Source organism: Lutra lutra, chromosome 3 (assembly GCF_902655055.1).
Source record: "Lutra lutra chromosome 3, mLutLut1.2, whole genome shotgun sequence".
NCBI lineage: Eukaryota > Metazoa > Chordata > Mammalia > Carnivora > Mustelidae > Lutra > Lutra lutra.
Genome location: NC_062280.1, coordinates 75,582,028 through 75,600,673, shown reverse-complemented (window position 1 = coordinate 75,600,673; position 18,646 = coordinate 75,582,028). Strand labels below are relative to the sequence as shown.

At 36.9% G+C, this 18,646-nt stretch overlaps 1 protein-coding gene across 3 annotated transcripts in view; it reads left to right on the top strand.

Annotated features, from left to right (window-relative positions):
* SESTD1 (SEC14 and spectrin domain containing 1) overlaps window positions 1-18,646 on the top strand; it is a 142,151-nt gene that overhangs the window by 99,290 nt on the left and 24,215 nt on the right. For all 3 annotated transcript variants that reach the window (XM_047722310.1, XM_047722309.1, XM_047722311.1), the window contains one exon: window positions 13,199-13,321. In XM_047722310.1, coding sequence (XP_047578266.1) covers window positions 13,199-13,321 — 123 coding nt within the window. The remainder of the gene's footprint in view (window positions 1-13,198; window positions 13,322-18,646) is intronic.

Below are 18,646 nucleotides of genomic sequence, written 5' to 3'. Positions count from 1 at the left end.
CCTCTGTTGAATTAAGAAATAAATGTTAAATGTTTTACCTAAAAAATCCAGCAATGAAATGTAGAAGACAGTGTGCTGCGTTTTCTATAGAATATAGAGATAGTTTGGGTTTTTGCTAAAATTAAGCTAAAGGGATAAAATCTTAAGTGTTAAAGCTGAAGACAGAAGTGTTGTGGGCATCTATAAGAGGGACTATTCCCCTGACTTCACGGGATCTAGGAAGATTTAGCAGAGGAGGTAGTAGTTGAGCTTTTTCTCCAAGAATGTGTAAAGATTTCACTAGGCATCTCCTTTAAGTTTTAAAGAAGAATTGGCATTATTATATGCAAGAGAAAGGATAGCATAAATAAACACCAGTGCATGAAATCCCAAGTTCTATGGAGGAAAAAGCAAGCAGTCAGGCACCGTGGGAAGTATTTGGCCTTTGAATCATAAAGCATGGTCAGTAAGTATGATTTAAATCCCAGTTCCTCCATGTACTTACTGTGATCATGGTCACATTATTCACCAACTTGTGCCTCAAACTCAAACAGACTTCCTTCTTTTTTAACATCCCTCTCTTCTTTCCCTTCCTTCCTTCTTTCATTAACTGAAACAAGGGTAACAAGACCTCTTTTGAAAGGTTTGTTGAAAGAATCCAGTGCTGGATTAATGGTATCTATTACATTTATTTCCATTGTACGAGACTCTAGTCTGTAAGTCTGGTCCCATTATTGGCAAACTTTTCCTATAAAATAGGGCCAAATAGTAAATGTTTATGCTGTGTGGACTGTACAATTCTTACAGCTATGGCTGTGAAACCCTGCTGTTGTAGTGTGTAGACATCATATAAACAAATGTGTGTGGCTGTGATAAAATAAAATTTTATTTACAAACATAATGGGTAGTCAGAATTGGCCTGCAGGCAGTAGTTTGCTGACGCCTGACTAGAACATCAGGGTGTTAGAGTAGAAAAGGCTTGAAAGGAAGAAGATGATCATGGATGATCTTGAATTCTAGGCAAAGAGATTTAATCTTTCTTGTGATAGCCATGTATACACTGAAGATTTCCAAGCATACATTAATTGTAGATAGCTTTTTCTTTGTAATATATTTATAACTTATAGATAGGATTTATAGCTTACAGATAGTATAGATAGTATAGGTAGATAAACTTCAGCCAAGTAGCTTGAGAGTATCTTTGAAAACCACAAATACAGAATAATGTAGTGGTGTACAAGTCTCTCACATGATCTGGGTCCACCTTTTTCTACTACTTCCAAGTTATTTACTTCCTCAGGAAGGAAATGTAACTTCTCAGTGCCCTAGCTTCCTCCTCAGTAAACTGAGGATGACAGCAACAACAACAATAATAATACCAACTTAATAGGGCTGCTACAAAGATTAAAGAAAATAATATTTATAAAATATTTAGTACTTAGCATATAATGAATTTTCTATAAATAATACCTGATATTTGCTCACTCATTCAAAAAATGAATGTCTACAATAATGTGACTTCGTGCTAGGTAGAATATAATGGTGAGTAAGAATAGACTGCATTCCCACTTTTATGGTGCATAATTACATAATTACACAAATAGTTGTAAAATTGCAATTGTGCCAAGTCCCAATAAGGAAAGTGGTGGGAGTAACGGTAAGAAGAAAATACCAGAGATGAATCATTTTTCTGATTTGTAAGACTTGATGGGTGGTCTTGTTGTTCAGTTAGGAAACACTGGACAGGATTTGGGTTTAGTTGTGGGTGAAAAAGGGTATAGAGAATCGTAAGTTTGGTTTTAGACATGATGGTTTTTGTTTTTGTTTTTTTTTTTATTTTAAGTAATGAACATACAGTGCCATTTTGGTTTCTGGAGTAGAATTCAGTGATTCATCTCTTACATACAACACCCATTGCTCATTATAATGAGTGCCTGCCTTAATAACCATTACCCATCTAGTCCATCCCACACCCTACTTCCCTTCATCAACCCTTAGTTTGTTCTCTATGGTTAAGAGTCTCTTATGGCTTGTGTCCTTCTCTCCTTTCCCTTCTGCCTTCCAATATGTTCATCTGTTTTGTTTCTTAAATTCCATATATGAGTTATTTGCCTTTCTCTGACTTCTTTCACTTAGCACAATACACTCTAGTTCCATCCATGTTGTTGCAAATGGCAAGATTTCATTCTTTTTGATGACTGAATAATACTCCACATATATATATAATATATATATTATATATATACCACATCTTTTTTTTTAAAAAGATTTTATTTATTTAAGAGAGGGCAGAGAGAGAGAGCACGTGGGAGCATGAGCAGCAGGGGGATAGGGGCAGGGGAAGGCTGGAGGGAGAGGAAGAAGCAGACTCCCTGCTGAGGACCCTGGGATCATGACCTGAGCCAAAGGACACAATTGAACTGAGCCACCCAGACACCCCTATATGATGTCTTCTTTATCTATTCATCTGTGGGTGGACATTTGGGCTCTCTTCATAGTTTGGCTATTGTTGATAATGCTTCTATAAACATTGGTGTGTGTGTACCCCTTCAGATCACTGTATCCTTTGGGTAAATACCTAGTAGGGCAGTTGCTTGGTCATAGGGTAGTTCTATTTTTAACTTTTTGAGGATCCTCCATACTGTTCTCCAGAGTGGCTGCACCAGTTTTCATTCCCACCAACAGTGCAAGAGGGTTCCCCTTTCTCTTCATCGTTGCCAACACCTGTTATTTCTTATGTTAATTATAACCATCCTGAGGGGTGTGAGATGGTATCTGATCATGGTTTTGTTTTGTATTTCCCTGATGATGAGTGGTGTCGAGCGTCTTTTCATGTGTCCATTACCTTCTTTGGAAAAGTTTCTATTCATGTCTTCTGCCCATTTCTTTCTTTCTTTCTTTCTTTTCTTTTTTTTTTTTTTTAAAGATTTAATTTATTTATTTGACAGATCACAAGTAGGCAGAGAGGCAGGCAGAGAGAAGGGGGGAAGCAGGCTCCCTGCTGAGCAGAGAGCCCAACACGGGGCTCGATCCCAGGACTCTGAGACCATGACCTGAGTGGAAGGCAGAGGCTTTAACCCATTGAGCCACCCAGGCGCCCCTTCTGCCCATTTCTTGATTGGATTATTTGTTCTTTGGGTGTTGAGTTTGATAAGTTCTTTGTAAATTTTGGATACTAACCCTTTATCAGATATGTCATTTGTGAATATCTTCTCCCATTCTGTAGATCACCTTTTAGATTTGTTGATTGTTTCCTTTGCTATAGAAGCCTTTTATCTTGATGAAGTCCCAGTAGTTCATTTTTGCTTTTGTATGCCTTGCCTGTGGTGATAAGTCTGGTAAGAAATTTCTATGTCCAAGGTCAAAGAGGTTTCTGCCTGTGTTCTCTAGGATTTTGATGGTTTCCTGTGTCACATTAAGGTTTTTCATCCATTTTGAATTTATTTTTGTGTGTGGTATAAGAAAGTGGTCTAGTTTCATTCTTCTGATGTTGCTTAGACTTGTTGAATTTGAGGTGACTTTGAGACACTAAGAGAAAATATGGAAGGGTAGCCCCACATAGGTCTGGGCTGGTGACTTAGTTGTTTGTCATCGTGTATGAATGGCAATTAAAAGCATTGATGTGGGTGAGAGTTGACCAAGGAAGGTCCTACGAGTATGTGAAAAGAGGGCTTTCTGACTGAGCTTTGAGAAACTCCAGCATTTGATGACAAGATAGAGGAGCATACTCCTGAAAAGAAGGGAAGGATTGGCCAGAGATGGAGGAGAAAAGTGTGAAGAGTTCTGTGTCATGGAAGCCAGGGGAAGCATTTCAGGATGGAATTGGGATCCTTGTAGAATGCTGCTGAAAGATCAAATAAAAGGACAACTTAACATGTCCATTATAATGTATAAGATTGAGGCCACTTGGTGACCCTTGAGCATGGAGTAAAGCACACTGGAGTGAATTTGGAATGACAGTGAAGTGTAGTGAGGGAGACACTGAGTATGGGCAACTCATTGAGAATTTGTCTCTGAAGGAAAGATGAGAAATAGTGATGCCTAAAAGCGGTAGAAAAAGGGTGGTATTAGTTACTAGTCTGCTGTAACCAAGTACCACGACCTGGGTGGCTTAAACAACATAAACTTATTTCCCCAGGGTTCTAAAGGGTAAAAGTCTAAGATCAGGGTGTTAGGAAGGTTGATTCCTTCTAAAGGCATTGAGGAAAGAATCTGTTCCAGACTCTTGGCTTGTTGATGCTCCGTCTTATTTCTGTATCTTTACATTATCTTAACTCTGTACCTTCCTGTGTCCAAATTTCCTCTCCTTTTAAGGACACCAGATTAGGGTCCACTGTAACAACCTCTTTTTTTTATTAACATATAGTGTATTATTTATTTTAGGGGTATGGTCTGTGCATCATCAGTCTTACATAATTCACAGCACTCACCATAGCACCCTCAGCCACCCATTGTCCATCCCTTAGCCACCCCATCCCTTCTTCCCACCTCCCCTCTAACAATCCTGTTTGTTTCCTGAGATTGAGTCTCTTATGGTTTATTCCTTCCCCGGTCCCATCTTGTTTCATTGCCCGCCCCTCCCCAACCCCTGCCCTGCCCTGCCCTCGACTAACTCCTGCCCTGCCTCACAAATTCCTCATAGCAGAGAGATCATATGATAATTATCTTTTTCTGATTGACTTATTTTGCTTAGCATAATACCCTCTAATTCCATCCATGTCATGCAAATGGTTAGATTTCCCTTTTTTGATGGTTCCATGTTATTCCATTATGTGTGTGTGTGTGTATGTGTGTGTGTGTGTATACTACATCTTCTTTATCCATTCATCTGTTGATGGACATCTAGGCTCTTTCCATAGCTTGCTATTATGGACATTGCTGCTATAAGCATTGGGGTGCATGTGCCCCTTTGGATCACTACATGTGTATCTTTAGGGTAAATACCCAGTAGTGCAATTATTGGTTCATAGGGTAGCTCTATTTTCAGCTTTTTTAGGAACCTCCATACTGTTTTCTAGAGTGGCTGCACCAGCTTAACAACCTCATTTTATGTATGTAAGTAAGTAAGTATGTATGTATTTTCAACTTCAATTTAATTGCCTCTTAAAAGACCCTATCTTCAGATAAATAGGGGTACATTCTGGAGTACTGAGGCTTATTAGCATTTTAACATATGGATTTGGGGGAGGACAACAAAACTCAGTCCACAACAGGGGTCAGTTATAATTTTGTTCTGTTTTTCTTTTTAAAGTAATATGGAAAACTCTCAAAGTTGTGAAGACCAGTGGGGAGTATCTATGTGGAAAGAGGTGTTGAATATACAGAAGAGAAAAGATATTTAGTACTATCAAGTTCCTCACAAGGTAGAAGTGAATCATTTCCAAAAGACGGTGTTGAAAGGATTAGCGTTTGCATGGAATAGGGAGAACTCCATTGTAACAGGAGGAATGATGGGATGTATCCAGAGATGTCTCCATGTGTGAGTCAGATGTGAAGATGAAGGGGTTCCAATGCAATGTGTTCTTTTTTTCAATAACGTAAGAGAAAAGGTCATCTGCTTAGTGGTACAGATTGAAGGTGAGGTGGGTGGTGTTGGTTGAAGAGGATGATGTTACAATGAATAAGAGGTTTCAATGTTTTCTCTGTGGGGATTGGACGTGTAAAATACCACAGACATGTAGTTGTATTTTTAGGTAGTATTGATCTTGGATTTATGGTGGAACCTTTCTGGTTTGTTGTGTGACCTTATCAATTCATTGCTGGATGTTGAAGTACGGGTACAGAGAATGTGGGTGATGGGATTCATTCAGCATTTGTGCCTTGCTAAATGGGATCAGTGGGTATGATTTAGAAAAAAAAAATTGGCAAAGGAGTTAATGTATGGGCAAATGCATTTTTGAAATGATAGACCAGCTCAGTTGAATAAAGAACTAGAGAAGGGAGGTGATGATGATGATATTTATGATGGTGATGATGGTAATGAGATTATTGTTAAAAACAACCTTTATTATAAGGTTATTGTCTGAGTGTTTCACATTAGTTGGTTAGAACATTAATCTGCATCATGTAATGGTTCCTCTTCTCTCTTTTTCACAGGTCACTTTTTAGGCAAAGATCTCTTTCCCTTGCCAGAATGATTACTTAAACTTAGCTATATAGTAAATGTGTATTGATCATGTCAGCATCCACAGAGCATAAAATGCACTGTCTTTCATCTTTCGTCTTATAAATTTGGGGAAAATAAAAAAAATTGTTTATATAAAGATGATCATAAAGTTGATTATCATGACTTATGTTTAATTAGTGAAAACTGAATTTTTCCATATTCTTTACTGTCTTATCACTGAAAGCATAATGAAAGAAATCAGAGGTGTCTGGGTGGCTCATTCAGTTAGGCATCAGACTCTTGATTTCAGCTCAGGTCATGATTTCAGGGTCCTGGGATAGATCCCCGAGTTGGGCTCCATACTCAATGGGGAGTCTCCTTGAGGATTCTCTCTCTCCATCTGCTCCTGCTCTCTGCTTCCATTTTCTCTCTCTTTCTCTTAAAGAAATAAATGTTAGAAAAAAAAAAAAAAGAAATCAATAGCTCTAATAGATAAGCTATATGATAAGTAATAACCATTAAAATTATCATTTATTTCCCACAGTTTAAATCAGTGGTATTAGAGTTTATGTGGTATGCAGAGATTCTCCATGCTGCTGCTGCTATATTTAAAAAAAATTAGATTTTCATCAACTTTTAAGTGGAGACGATGCTACTTCAGTGAAATATGCCGTTGTTATTCTCATTATTTACTGAGGCAGTAATTGTAGCCAGCATTACAAATGTTATTTCTAGAATCATCCATGTGCTTTTCTTCCTTTGTAGAAAGGACTCATAGATGCAAAATAGGATACACTAAGAGTTGCATAAGAATACAGCTGGAGGCTATGCTTCTAGTTCCCCCAATTCTTTCTTCAGGTCAGATGCTTGACATTGCTTAACATGCCCTTCTGCCTTGTTTGACCCCACATTCTTCCAGGTGTTCTCTCATGAAGTCTTTAGAAATTAGCCTGGCTAGGAAAGAATGTTGTATAGTCACATGCATTTTTGGCCTCTGCAAATATTTGTCATGGTAGATTTTAATAGCACATCTCCAAGGTTATACTTTGCATATAAATGTAGGCATTTGAGGGGTCACATTGATATGGATTGGGCATGAAACTGCTCTTGCTGTAAGTTAATATTCAGATTGACTGAGCAAGATGTCCTGATTAAAATTAAGTTTTATAGCCTAGTTTGGCAAACTACCATCATTAATGCATTTAAATAGACTTGTTTACTGGGGCATCAACCTCAATTTACATCATTTTTATTAGAAATAGTCATACATTTACTGTGTCTACATTACTGATGTTGCACACTAAGGAAAAATTACTTTCAGCATACATTAAAACTATATGTGTACTTGACTATGAGAGTGGTTTTTTGCACCAAGAGTATGTCTTTGCTTTATTGAAAGTTTATTTTTAAATTTATGGCTCTTTGAAAGTTCCATGCTAATGAGTTGTTTTTCCTCAGGTATCATGATTTATATTAGCCTGCTTCTTTTGCTTGTAGAATATTCTGAAGTCAAAGCTTAAATGTTTAAATAGCATTTTAGGTTATAAAAAATAACATATAACACATTATTAATTAATTTAAAAACTTTGAGATGCTCTTATTCATCCTTAGTTTTAGAATTTAGATATTTCTAGTGAAATAATTATATTATTTAAAATACTTACAAGCCAGCACTCCTGGGTGGCGCAGTCTGTTAAGTTACTGACTCTTGCTTTCAGCTCAGGTCCTGATCTTCCCTTTGTGAGATGTCAGGCACCATGCTGAGCCAGTGTCTGCTTAAGACTTTCTCTCCCTTGTCCCCCGCCCCTCCCCACACACTCTCATGCTCTCTCTCTCTCAAATATGTAAATCAAGTAAATCTTTAAAAGAAATAGAGGGGCGCCTGGGTGGCTCAGCGGGTTAAAGCCTCTGCCTTCGGCTCAGGTCATGATCCCAGGGTCCTGGGATCGAGCCCCACATCGGGCTCTCTGTGAAGCAGGGAGCCTGCTTCCCTTCCTCTCTCTCTGCCTGCCTCTCTGTCTACTTTGTCTGTCTACTACTCTGTCTGTCAAATAAATAAAATAAAAATCTAAAAAAAAAAAATAAATAATAAAAAATAAAAGAAATAGAACACTTGAAAGCCATTGTATATTTGTCTTTGTAGTCATAATAAATAGCAATAGATGAGGCTTGAGTTGCATAAAGGAAATGGAAAATGGTTTCAAAATGTTTACATAAGCTTCCTTAAAACTTAGACTTTTTGTTTCCATTTTTCCCCTTAAAGATTTTATTTATTTGAGAGACAGAGAAAGAGAGAGAGCATAAGCCAGAGTGAGCAGGGGCGGAGGGAAAGGGAGAAGCACATCCCCCACTGAGCTTGACAAGTGGCTCAATTCCAGGACCCCAAGATCACAATCTGAGCAGAGATCCCAACCTGAGCCCCACGGGAGCCCCCACTTTCTATTTCCATTTGAAAAAATGTTGAATAAAACAGTTCAGGGACTTCCTTAAGAAGCTCAGGATCTTACTGTAAAATGCAGGTGTAAGACAAACTTTATAAAGAATGAATGGACACACATCAGTAAGAAAAAGGATAAAAACCAAATGGTCATTTAAATAGATGCAGAAAAAGCATTTGACAAAGTACAGTATCCATTCATGATAAAAATCCTCAACAAAGTAGGTCTAGAGGAAACATACCTCAACATAATAAAGGCTGCATATCAAAAACTCAACAATGAACATCATAGTTAAGTATGAGTGCTTTTCCCCTAAGATCAGAAACCCCAATGGTCCAACAATCAGACTATTGGGTATTTACCCAAAGAATATGAAAATGCTAATTCAGAGCGATACATACATCCCTATGTTTATTGCAGCTTTATTTACAATAGCCAAATTATGGAAAGAACCCAAATGTACATCAACTGATGAATGTATAAAGAAGGTGTGGTGTATATATATATATACAATAGACTATTACTCATCCATCAAAAAAATGAACTCTTGACATTTGCAACAACATGGATAGAGCTAGAGAGTGTAATGCTAAGTGAAATAAGTCAGAGAAAGACAAATATGATTTCACTTATATGTGAAATTTAAGAAATAAAACAAATGAACATAGGAGAAAAAAGACAAGTCAAGAAACAGACTCTTAACTATAAAGAACAAACTGATGGTTACCAGAAGGGAGAAGGGAGGTGGGTGGGTAAAATAGTTGATGGGAATTAAGCGGCATATTTATCATGATGAGCAGTGAGTAATGTATAGAAGTGTTTAATCACTATATTGTTCACTTGTAACTAATATGACACTGCGTGTTAACTATACTGGAATTAAAATAAAAAGCTTAATACTGAGTGAATAGATAGAAGGAGCTATGCTTTTTTCTTCAAGAAAGTGGGAAAAGCAAAGAGACTAACAAATACTAGTATTTATCTACTCTGCTAAGTGTCTTAGATATAATGACTGGTATGCAGCACCTTTGTATGGTAGGTAGCGTTAACACCATTTTAAAGATGGACAGACCAGTCTTTCAACTGGTAGGACCAGAACCAGAATTTAGAATTGGGACTCATGCCCAGTGCTTTCTCATGACTGTGAAAGAGTGATCCTTTCCACGGGCTAACAGAAACAGAATCCTAGCACTCTGCCCCTCCAAAGATAGCTAATACAAAGTTTAAAGGGGAAGACTAGAGATGTTGAGGAGCCAACCTTTGTATTCCAAAGAACACTTGACAACAAGGGGTTGCAGATTAATTTAGGACTGTGAAAACAGCCAAGAAAATTAAAGCACTTGAGTCTATTCCAGTGAATCCAAAATAATACTTTGGCTTTTTTTGTTTTTAAGTTTTTGCACTGTATTATTAAAACCTTATAAAGAGAAAGTAGAAGCTGAGAATATATTAATAGTTAAGAACGTAGAAGATAAGTGGAGAACTAACTTGAAGGGATAATTTACTAAAGATCTTATACTTTCAGTAACCAAACATTTGCAATGCATTCGGTGTACTAATACTGAAAAGTAGACCTGCAGAGGTTTCTGTTTTTCAATTTGGCAGAAGGTGTTTTGTTTTTTTTTTTTAAACAGTCTTTATACTTTATTCAGACTTCCTTAGTTTTTACTTAATGCTATTTTTCTTTTCCATGATTCCAAACAAAATATCATATTATATTCCATATTAGCTTTATTTATCTTACTCTATCCCTTTGGCAGAAGTTTTTTAAAAGGAGTAGGCAGTTTGTATACTTTGCAGAGGTTTCTCAGTTAAAACTTTCATTGCTTGGATGTTCATATAGAAAAAAGTGTGGGTTTTTTTTTTAAGATTTTATTTATTTATTTGACAGATAGAGATCACAAGTAGGCAGAGAGGCAGGTGGGGGTGCGGGGGGGGGGGGAAGCAGGCTCCCTGCTGAGCAGAGAGCCTGATGTGGGGCTTGATCCCAGGACCCTGGGATCATGGCCTGAGCTGAAGGCAGAGGCTTTAACCCACTGAGCCACCCAGGCGTCCTGAAAAAGGTGTTTTAGAGAGCAATTTTTTTAATATATACTAATACTATATTGTCATTGAATTCAGGATCTCTACTGAAAATCTTTCCTAGGGAAACAATACAGAATTAGAGAAAAAATAACTACATATGAACTTCTGTCTCTCTATATATCCTAAGTTTATATTTAGGGTATGTGTGGTTGTATTTGTATATATGTATATATATTGTATATATAAAGTAGCTGTTGTAGATATACAAATATATATGTACATATATGAATATATATGTATATAGGTTGGTTGATTAGTTGGTTAGACAGATGAGAGGGAGGGAAGAAGGCAGCCAAGTTCTGCCTTCTTAAAAAAGAGGTTTGTAACTATTATAAATTATAACTGTAGCTACATAGAAAATCATTATAGTTTTAAGTGTAATGTTAAGTGAAAAACACAGGATAGAAATAACCGTACTCTAAGAATTGGCTGTAGTGCTTAAATCTGGAGTAATGTGAAAATGCAATGCATGTGAAAAAATAATGGAAAGAAATAGACATGATTTTTCCCTATGATGTGGTACTTTTATATAACTACTAAAAATTCCATGAACTATTAGATTTTTAAAGGAATATATTTTAACCTGATAATAATAAAAATGCATCATGGGTCTGTTATAAAGTTCTGAGGTAAGCCTGTGTATCCACTGGGCTATAACATTATGCTACGGACACACCCTCATTCGCTTCTTACCAGCTATCCTAAGTTTACATTTTAGGGCATAACCATACATCTGTTGTTGAATTCCTTATTTTAATTCAGTAACAAGTAAAATTTGATAATATTTTTTCTGTTAAAATTACTTCACTGTGTCAATGTAGTTTTGTAGTGTGTGTGTGTGTGTGTGTGTGTGTGTGTGTGAAGAGTTAGAAAAACTCTTTCTGCATGAGACTTTGATCTTTGCTTAACTGTCTAGCTCTGTTTCCTTGAAAACCTGTAAAACTTGGAATGTCAACGACTGCTTTTTTTTTTTTTTAAGATTTTATTTATTTATTTGACAGAGAGAAATCACAAGTAGGCAGAGAGGCAGGCAAAGAGAGAGGAGGAAGCAGGTTCCCTGCTGAGCAGAAAGCCCGATGTGGGGCTCGAACCCAGGACCTGGGATCATGACCTGAGCCGAAGGCAGCGGCTTAACCCACTGAGCCACCCAGGCGCCCCTGCTTTTATAGTAAAAACTATTCTGGGTCTGGACTTGGAGAACTGTTAGTACTTGATGGAAGGCATAACTTTAGCATCCTTGAATTCAGAACTTCTGTAGCGTGCATGAGCACTGTGGGCTCTGGAGTTTTGATACCAGAGTCTTCCCCAAAATCTGTCCCGTATGGATCTCATCACCTCATGCCTAAACTGACTTGGCAGAAGAAGAATGCCTCATGCTGCTTTCGCAAACTGTAGCTCCTCACCTCACATCCTGCTGAGTGGTGCCAGTGGGACCTCAGATAGTATGTGGGTCTGCAGGTTTTAGTTCATCCTAAGACCCCTAGAGGGTATTGCTGTAGTATAATTCTACGGTTAGTTTGTAATTTTCAAAGTGACAAAAGTAGCATTTTAACTTCATATTAGTTAATTACTTAGTTCATTTAGTTTTATCAGTACTTTGAGAAGAACATTTGACTATGAGTCTGGAGACAGGGATTTTAGTCCTAGGTTTTTTTTTTTTTTTTTTTTTTTTTTTTTTTTAAAGATTTTATTCATTTGACAGAGAGAGAGAGAGAGATCACAAGTAGGCAGAGAGGCAGGCAGAGAGAGAGAGGGGAGGAAGCAGGCCCCCCGCTGAGCAGAGAGCCCGATGCGGGGCTCGATCCCAGGACCTGGGGTCATGACCTGAGCCGAAGGCAGAGGCCTTAACCCACTGAGCCACCCAGGCGCCCCTAGTCTTAGGTTTTTAATAATGGATTATATTACCTTGGGCAGGTCAGTTAATCTCTGAAATTAAATTTTCTTAAGTGTTAGATAAGAAATTTGACCAGTGTCCTTTCTGGTGTCTCTTCCAATGCAAAATCCTATAGTTCTTTTATTTTCTTTCATCGTAAGTTAATTTTTAATCTTCTTTTATGGAGAGCATTCCAGATTTCTTTTAGCCTGGCAGATGATCAGAGAGCTGAAAGCCTAAGGTGCTACAATGTGCATTCTTTCAAATTTTGCTTTTGGAAAAGTTATCAGATTATAGCCACGTAATTAGAAAAGAAACATTTACTGCCTTTACAGTAGAATTTAAAGAATTTAAAAATACTTGAGGAACTGGGGTGCCTGGATGACTCAGTCGGTTAAGCATCTGCCTTTGACTCAAGTAGGCAGAGATGCAGGTGGAGAGAGAGAGAGGGAAGCAGACTCCCTGCTGAGCAGAGAGCCTGATGTGGGACTCAGTCCCAGAACCCTGAGATCATGACCTGAGTGAAAGGCAGCAGGCCTGCTTCTCTTTCTCCTTCTGCCTGCTGCTCCCCTACTTGTGCTTTCTTTCTGTCAAATAAATAAACGTAAAAATTAAAAATTAGAAAAAAATATTTGAGGAGCTTTGGGAGGAGAAAACATTGAATGTTTGAAAAGCTTTTGATTATTTTAAGATTTTGGTCTCAACTTTCATTTATAGGTTGTGAACTGGCTTGAAGGTCCTGGATCAGAACAACTACGAGCCCAGTGGGGGATTGGAGACTCCATCCGAGCCTCCCAGGCCCTACAGCAGAAGCATGAAGAGATTGAGAGCCAGCACAGTGTGAGTCCCTCTCCTCTGCAGGTTATCGGCTGTTGTTACTGGGCATAATTAGGAGCCTGCGTGGTGCTAAGGGATAAGTTGCTATAAACTTCGGTATAGGGCATAAAGTATAGTATGTTTAATATTTAGAGGCCATAAAGAACATTTTGACAATTTAGTATGTATTTATTGGAAGTTTGGTTTTGCTTTGCCTCCAGTATAGTTTATAAATTTCTATAGAAACAAATCCATATGAAATTTTAAAAAATTACCATGACAGAATAAAGAGTGATAGTGCAAAAATAGAACCTTCGTCTTTAGTCCTGAGACAGAAATTATAATCCTTACATCCTCAGAGGGAAGCCTGGGATGTCCCTGCTTTATTAGGGAGAGTACAGTACAGTTAATGCCTGAGAATAATTGCAGAACTGGTGCATTAATCACAACTAATGGAGAGTGAGTGCAGAGGGTGCAGGATATCTTTCCATTCTTTGTGCATTTAGGGGCTCCCACTTGTAATTCTGAAGGAGATGATCAAACAAATCAGTTACAAAATTAGAAAATGATCTATAGGCAGATTATAGATAATCATTCAGGAGGGCTTAAAATTTAACAACTTGTGTATGGAGGAAGTTGATACACGTTAAGCTCTTGCTTTGTTAAAGTTAACTCTTCATTATTTGAGAAAGTGATCATCTGCTTTGTGGATCAATTAGTTCATCCTTTTTCTCCCCCCAGTCATATTATTTCTGATAGCAATTTAAATAGGTTGACTAGAAAAGTAGAAAAATAAACAGATTCATTAATTTCTATCTCCTTAGATTATCTGGCTTAAAAAAATTGATCAGTTTACACACACACACACACACACACACGCGCGCACACACACCATTCAACCTTGCATTTAATATGAAGAATAAAACATCTTTCCCATAAATAGGTAATAAAAGAAGTTAGCCTTCCCCTCCAAAACAAAAGCAAAAAGAAATCCAAATGCTCAGAAGACACTCTGATTGGATTTATGTGTTAATTGGGAAAAAAAGTCATGTGTTCAGGGATGAATATAACATGCATCCCGATCACTAGGCTCTAAATGCACAATAATAGAGAACTAAAAAAAAAATTGTTCAATAACAATTTTAAGTTCTGGGCCCAGATGAAATTTATGGATTATGTGAACATCTAAGTTTTTCTTTTCCTTTTAACTTCCCCAATTGAAGTGGTAGTTAAAAGTTGAGTAGTATTAATAAATTATATTTTAACTAAATGAGATTAAAGAAGAAATGTTGAACCTCTGTTTCTCAGGAATAAATTTGAATTGTTGACCATGTGTCTTTTACTGTTTACTAAAGATGTATTTTAACAATATTTGACATTATTTTCCTCTTTAATATATACAATTCTGTTTAGTTACTTATATTGTTTTCTTTGTAATATTCCCCAAATCAGCTTTAATAATCTGTTGTATTGGCAGATAAAATATATACTGTACTCTGTAGGATTTGTAATCTAGCTGAGAGAATAATATGGAAGAGATATCACAAGATTTGGATTTGGAACCATCTAAAGATTGTATATTGTCTGCAGTTTTCCTAATTAGTATTCTTAAGAGATTGATTGATGGATAGAGAGGGAAGGGGAAGGGGGAGGGCAAAGGGAAAGGGAGAGAGAATCTTAAGCAGGCTCCATGCCGACTGCAGAGCCCCATGCCGTGCTTGATCTCACAACCCTAACCTGAGCCAAAAATTAAGAGTCAGGTGTTAAACTGACTGAGCTACCCGATCACCCCAGTACTTATAAAAGATTGAAATGAAATCTTATGAAATCCTATAATTGAAAAAAATCTGTATATTTTATTCATTTCACAGGGTCCAACATAGTGCTTTTTCCTTTTATGCTAATAAAATATACTGAGTAGTTTGTATTTAACTTATAACTCCTGTTCCTGAGGTTATAATCTTTTAATGTTCTTGGTACTTTTTAAATTATTTTTTAAAATTTTATTTATTTATTTTTAAGATTTTATTTAAGGGATGCCTGGGTGGCTCATTCAGTTAAATGTCTGCCGTGAGCTCAGGTCATGATCCCGGGGTCATGGGATTGAGCCCCATGTCAGGCTCTCTGCTCAGTGGGGAGCCTGCTTCTCCTTCTGCTTGCCCCTCTCTCTCTGTCTCTCTCTCTGTGTCAAATAAATTTTAAAAAAATCTTTAAAGATTGTATTTATTTATTTGAGAGAGAGTACACACACATGCTCACAAGGTGAATAGAGAGGAGCATAGGGAAAGGATCTCAAGTGGACTCCACACTCAGCCTGCCACAGGGCCGGATCTCACGATCCTATGATCATAACCTGAGCCCAAACTGAGAGCTGGAGCTTAACCCAGGCGCCTCTCTTGGTACTTTCTAAATAACGTAATTCTTCTGATATTTTTGATACTGACCGTGACTTATTTGAACCCTGTGGATTGTTCTGGAGCATGTTACTATAGGGTAACTATATCCTATAGTTTGTACCCCCCCTTTCTTAAAAGATTGTATGTATTTAATTATTTATCAGAGAGAGACAGCATGAGCTCAACATTAGTTCAGTGCATAAGAAGGGGAGCGGCAGGCAGAGGGAGAAGCAGGCTCCATGCTGAGCAAGGACACTGATGCAGAACTCAATTCCAGGACCCTGGGATCATGACCTGAGCTGAAGGCCCACACTTAACCGACTGAGGATATCCAGGCATCCCACCATTTTTGGTTCTTGAAAACAGTATTTGTTGTAAAACATTGTAGACTTCATCTAGAGGATTTGGTTATGAAAGTATCCCCAGAGTCCTTTATGTAAAGATACGTGACACTTGAGGGCCCTAAAGACAGGATTTATCTATATTTTATTATTTTTTAAAGATGTCAAGAGGAATAATTATACTTTGAAGTTAGATTATGTACCTGTTATAAAGAAGTTCACAAGAGGAATTGAAAAACACATTTTATGTTGCATACAGTATGGATGAAATTATAAATAGTATACATAGAAATTCTTATGTTTAGATTTTTATTTTTGTATTTTTATTTATAAAGTTTAAAAATCAATTTATTTTACTTATTTTTTTAAAAGATTTTATTTATTTGAGAGAGATCTCTGTAAGAGAGAAATACAGCATGAGCTGGGGATGGGACAGAGGGAGAGGGAGAAGTAGACTCCCTGCTCGATGTGGAGCTCCATCCCCGTACCCCAAAATCATGCCTGCAGCCAAAGGCTGACGCTTAACCAACTGGGCCACCCAGGTGCCCCTAAAAATTAATTTAAATGAAAAAATTGCTTATGGATAGCTCTGTGTGTTCAGCTTTACTTATAATGTGAATAAAATTTCAGAACTTTTGAATTGGAGAGGATCTTACAGATTCTTCTAATGTCATCACCTTATTTTTATATGAATAAACTGGGAGAGAACATTTTTTGATCACTGGGTAGCTAGACTCGGTTGAAACACCAGTCTCTTCATACTCATGAAGTTCTTTTTCCTCTCTCTGTTTCTCTGTGTTTCTCTCTCTCTTTCTCCCTTTCTATATTTTTCTGTCTCTGTCAGTCTGTCTCACTTGCTTACTGGCTAGTTCACAATGAAAGCTAATCATGGACGTGCTTAAGATAATAGCATTTTTTTTTCATTCCTAATGAATGAAAAATTCCTAGTATTTGAGGACATATGCACATATATTGTTGTTTGCATTCATGGACCTGGTGCTCAGAGAAAAGAAACACTGATGGTTTATGGATTTCATTTCTTTAAATGATGTATGTCAGTTTCAAAATTGGGAGGTGGGGACAAATTGAATGGGAGTGTAGAAGAAACAGAATTGGTCAGGAGTTGATAGTTATTGAAGATGGATGGCACATGGGGTTCATTATACTGTTCTTTCCACTTTTGAATAGTTTGAAATTTTTCATTCTACAAGGTTTACAAATGAGAATTGCACTGTTTTAACCAATAGGTGGCACTACATTGTCACCTTGAGAATAGGTTGATTCAGGATGAGTATATTAACTTATGATGTTCCAATATTTTATTAAAAGCTTTTCTCTTTGTAATAAGAGGAACACTTTAAAGCATATGTTGGAGTTGTTCAGGTCTTAATGAAATTATGACAAATTTCTGGTATGTTGATTGGTTATAGGGATAGAAATTAACATACCATTTTGTGTTAAATCACTCTGTTGAGTATTAAATTTTAGATTCTGATAAAAGCATAATCTTAAAGCTAAAAATAAATAAAATTTATTAGAATATTTAGTTTTAATATACAGAAAATGAAAATATTACAAATATGTAGTTCTTTGTCAAGGAGTGTCAAAAGGAAGTTTGCTTTTTTAATATGAAGTAGATAAGCACAAGGAAAATAACAAGATATAAGAAAAATGATAATAGTAACTTCAAATACATTTTAACGTGTTTTAGTTCAGTAATCAGATTTTATCTTTTGGGCTGAGGTAGGTGGTTGTTCGGGAAAACACATCTCTGAAGCTTTTCAGAAAATGAAAATATTACAAATATGTAGTTCTTTGTCAAGGAGTCTCAAAAGGAAGTTTGCTTTTTTATTATGAAGTAGGTAAGCACAACAAAAAATAACAAGATATAAGAAAAATGATAATAGTAACTTAAAATACACTTTAACGTGTTTTAGTTCAGTAATCAGATTTTATCTTTTGGGCTAAGGTAGGTGGTTGTTAGGGAAAACACATCTCTGAAGCTTTAGGATTCCGTTCGTATCTCCCATCTCACAGTGCTGACTTTTGGTCTTCAAAGAGAACATTGTTGTGTCATGCCTAATAATAGTAAGCAGCAAAACAGATGTGCATGAAGGGTCAATACCCATCTCTCATGAACATACTGACCTTAATCAAGTGAGCTGGCAGTGTTTTTTTCCTTCTAGATTAGAATTCCTGTGTCTTGGTTTAAGCATAAATACCCATTATTTCAGCAGCTGTGCATCATCACCAGTTCCTGCACAATTCCAGTGTCAATCCTGATGACTGACTCTGTCCTACTATGTGAGCATTCAAGCTCCTTTCTTACCTACCGTCTAAATACAAACTGCATGTCTTGGAATTGATTTTTTTCCTGCGCAGTTAAATGTTCATAAAAGGTAGGCCAGAGGATGGCCAAAACTGAACTGAATGCAGCCTGTTCAGCTAAGGTTCTATAAATTTTATATTCTCCTATTTCCTAGGAAAAAACATTTTGATTAATTTGAAGAGAGAGAGTGTGTGTGTGCCTGTGCATTCCAGATTTTATTCCCTTACATCCCAGAGAGACTGATTATTTCTTTAGGGAAACCTCAGTTCCTAATGTGAGTTTC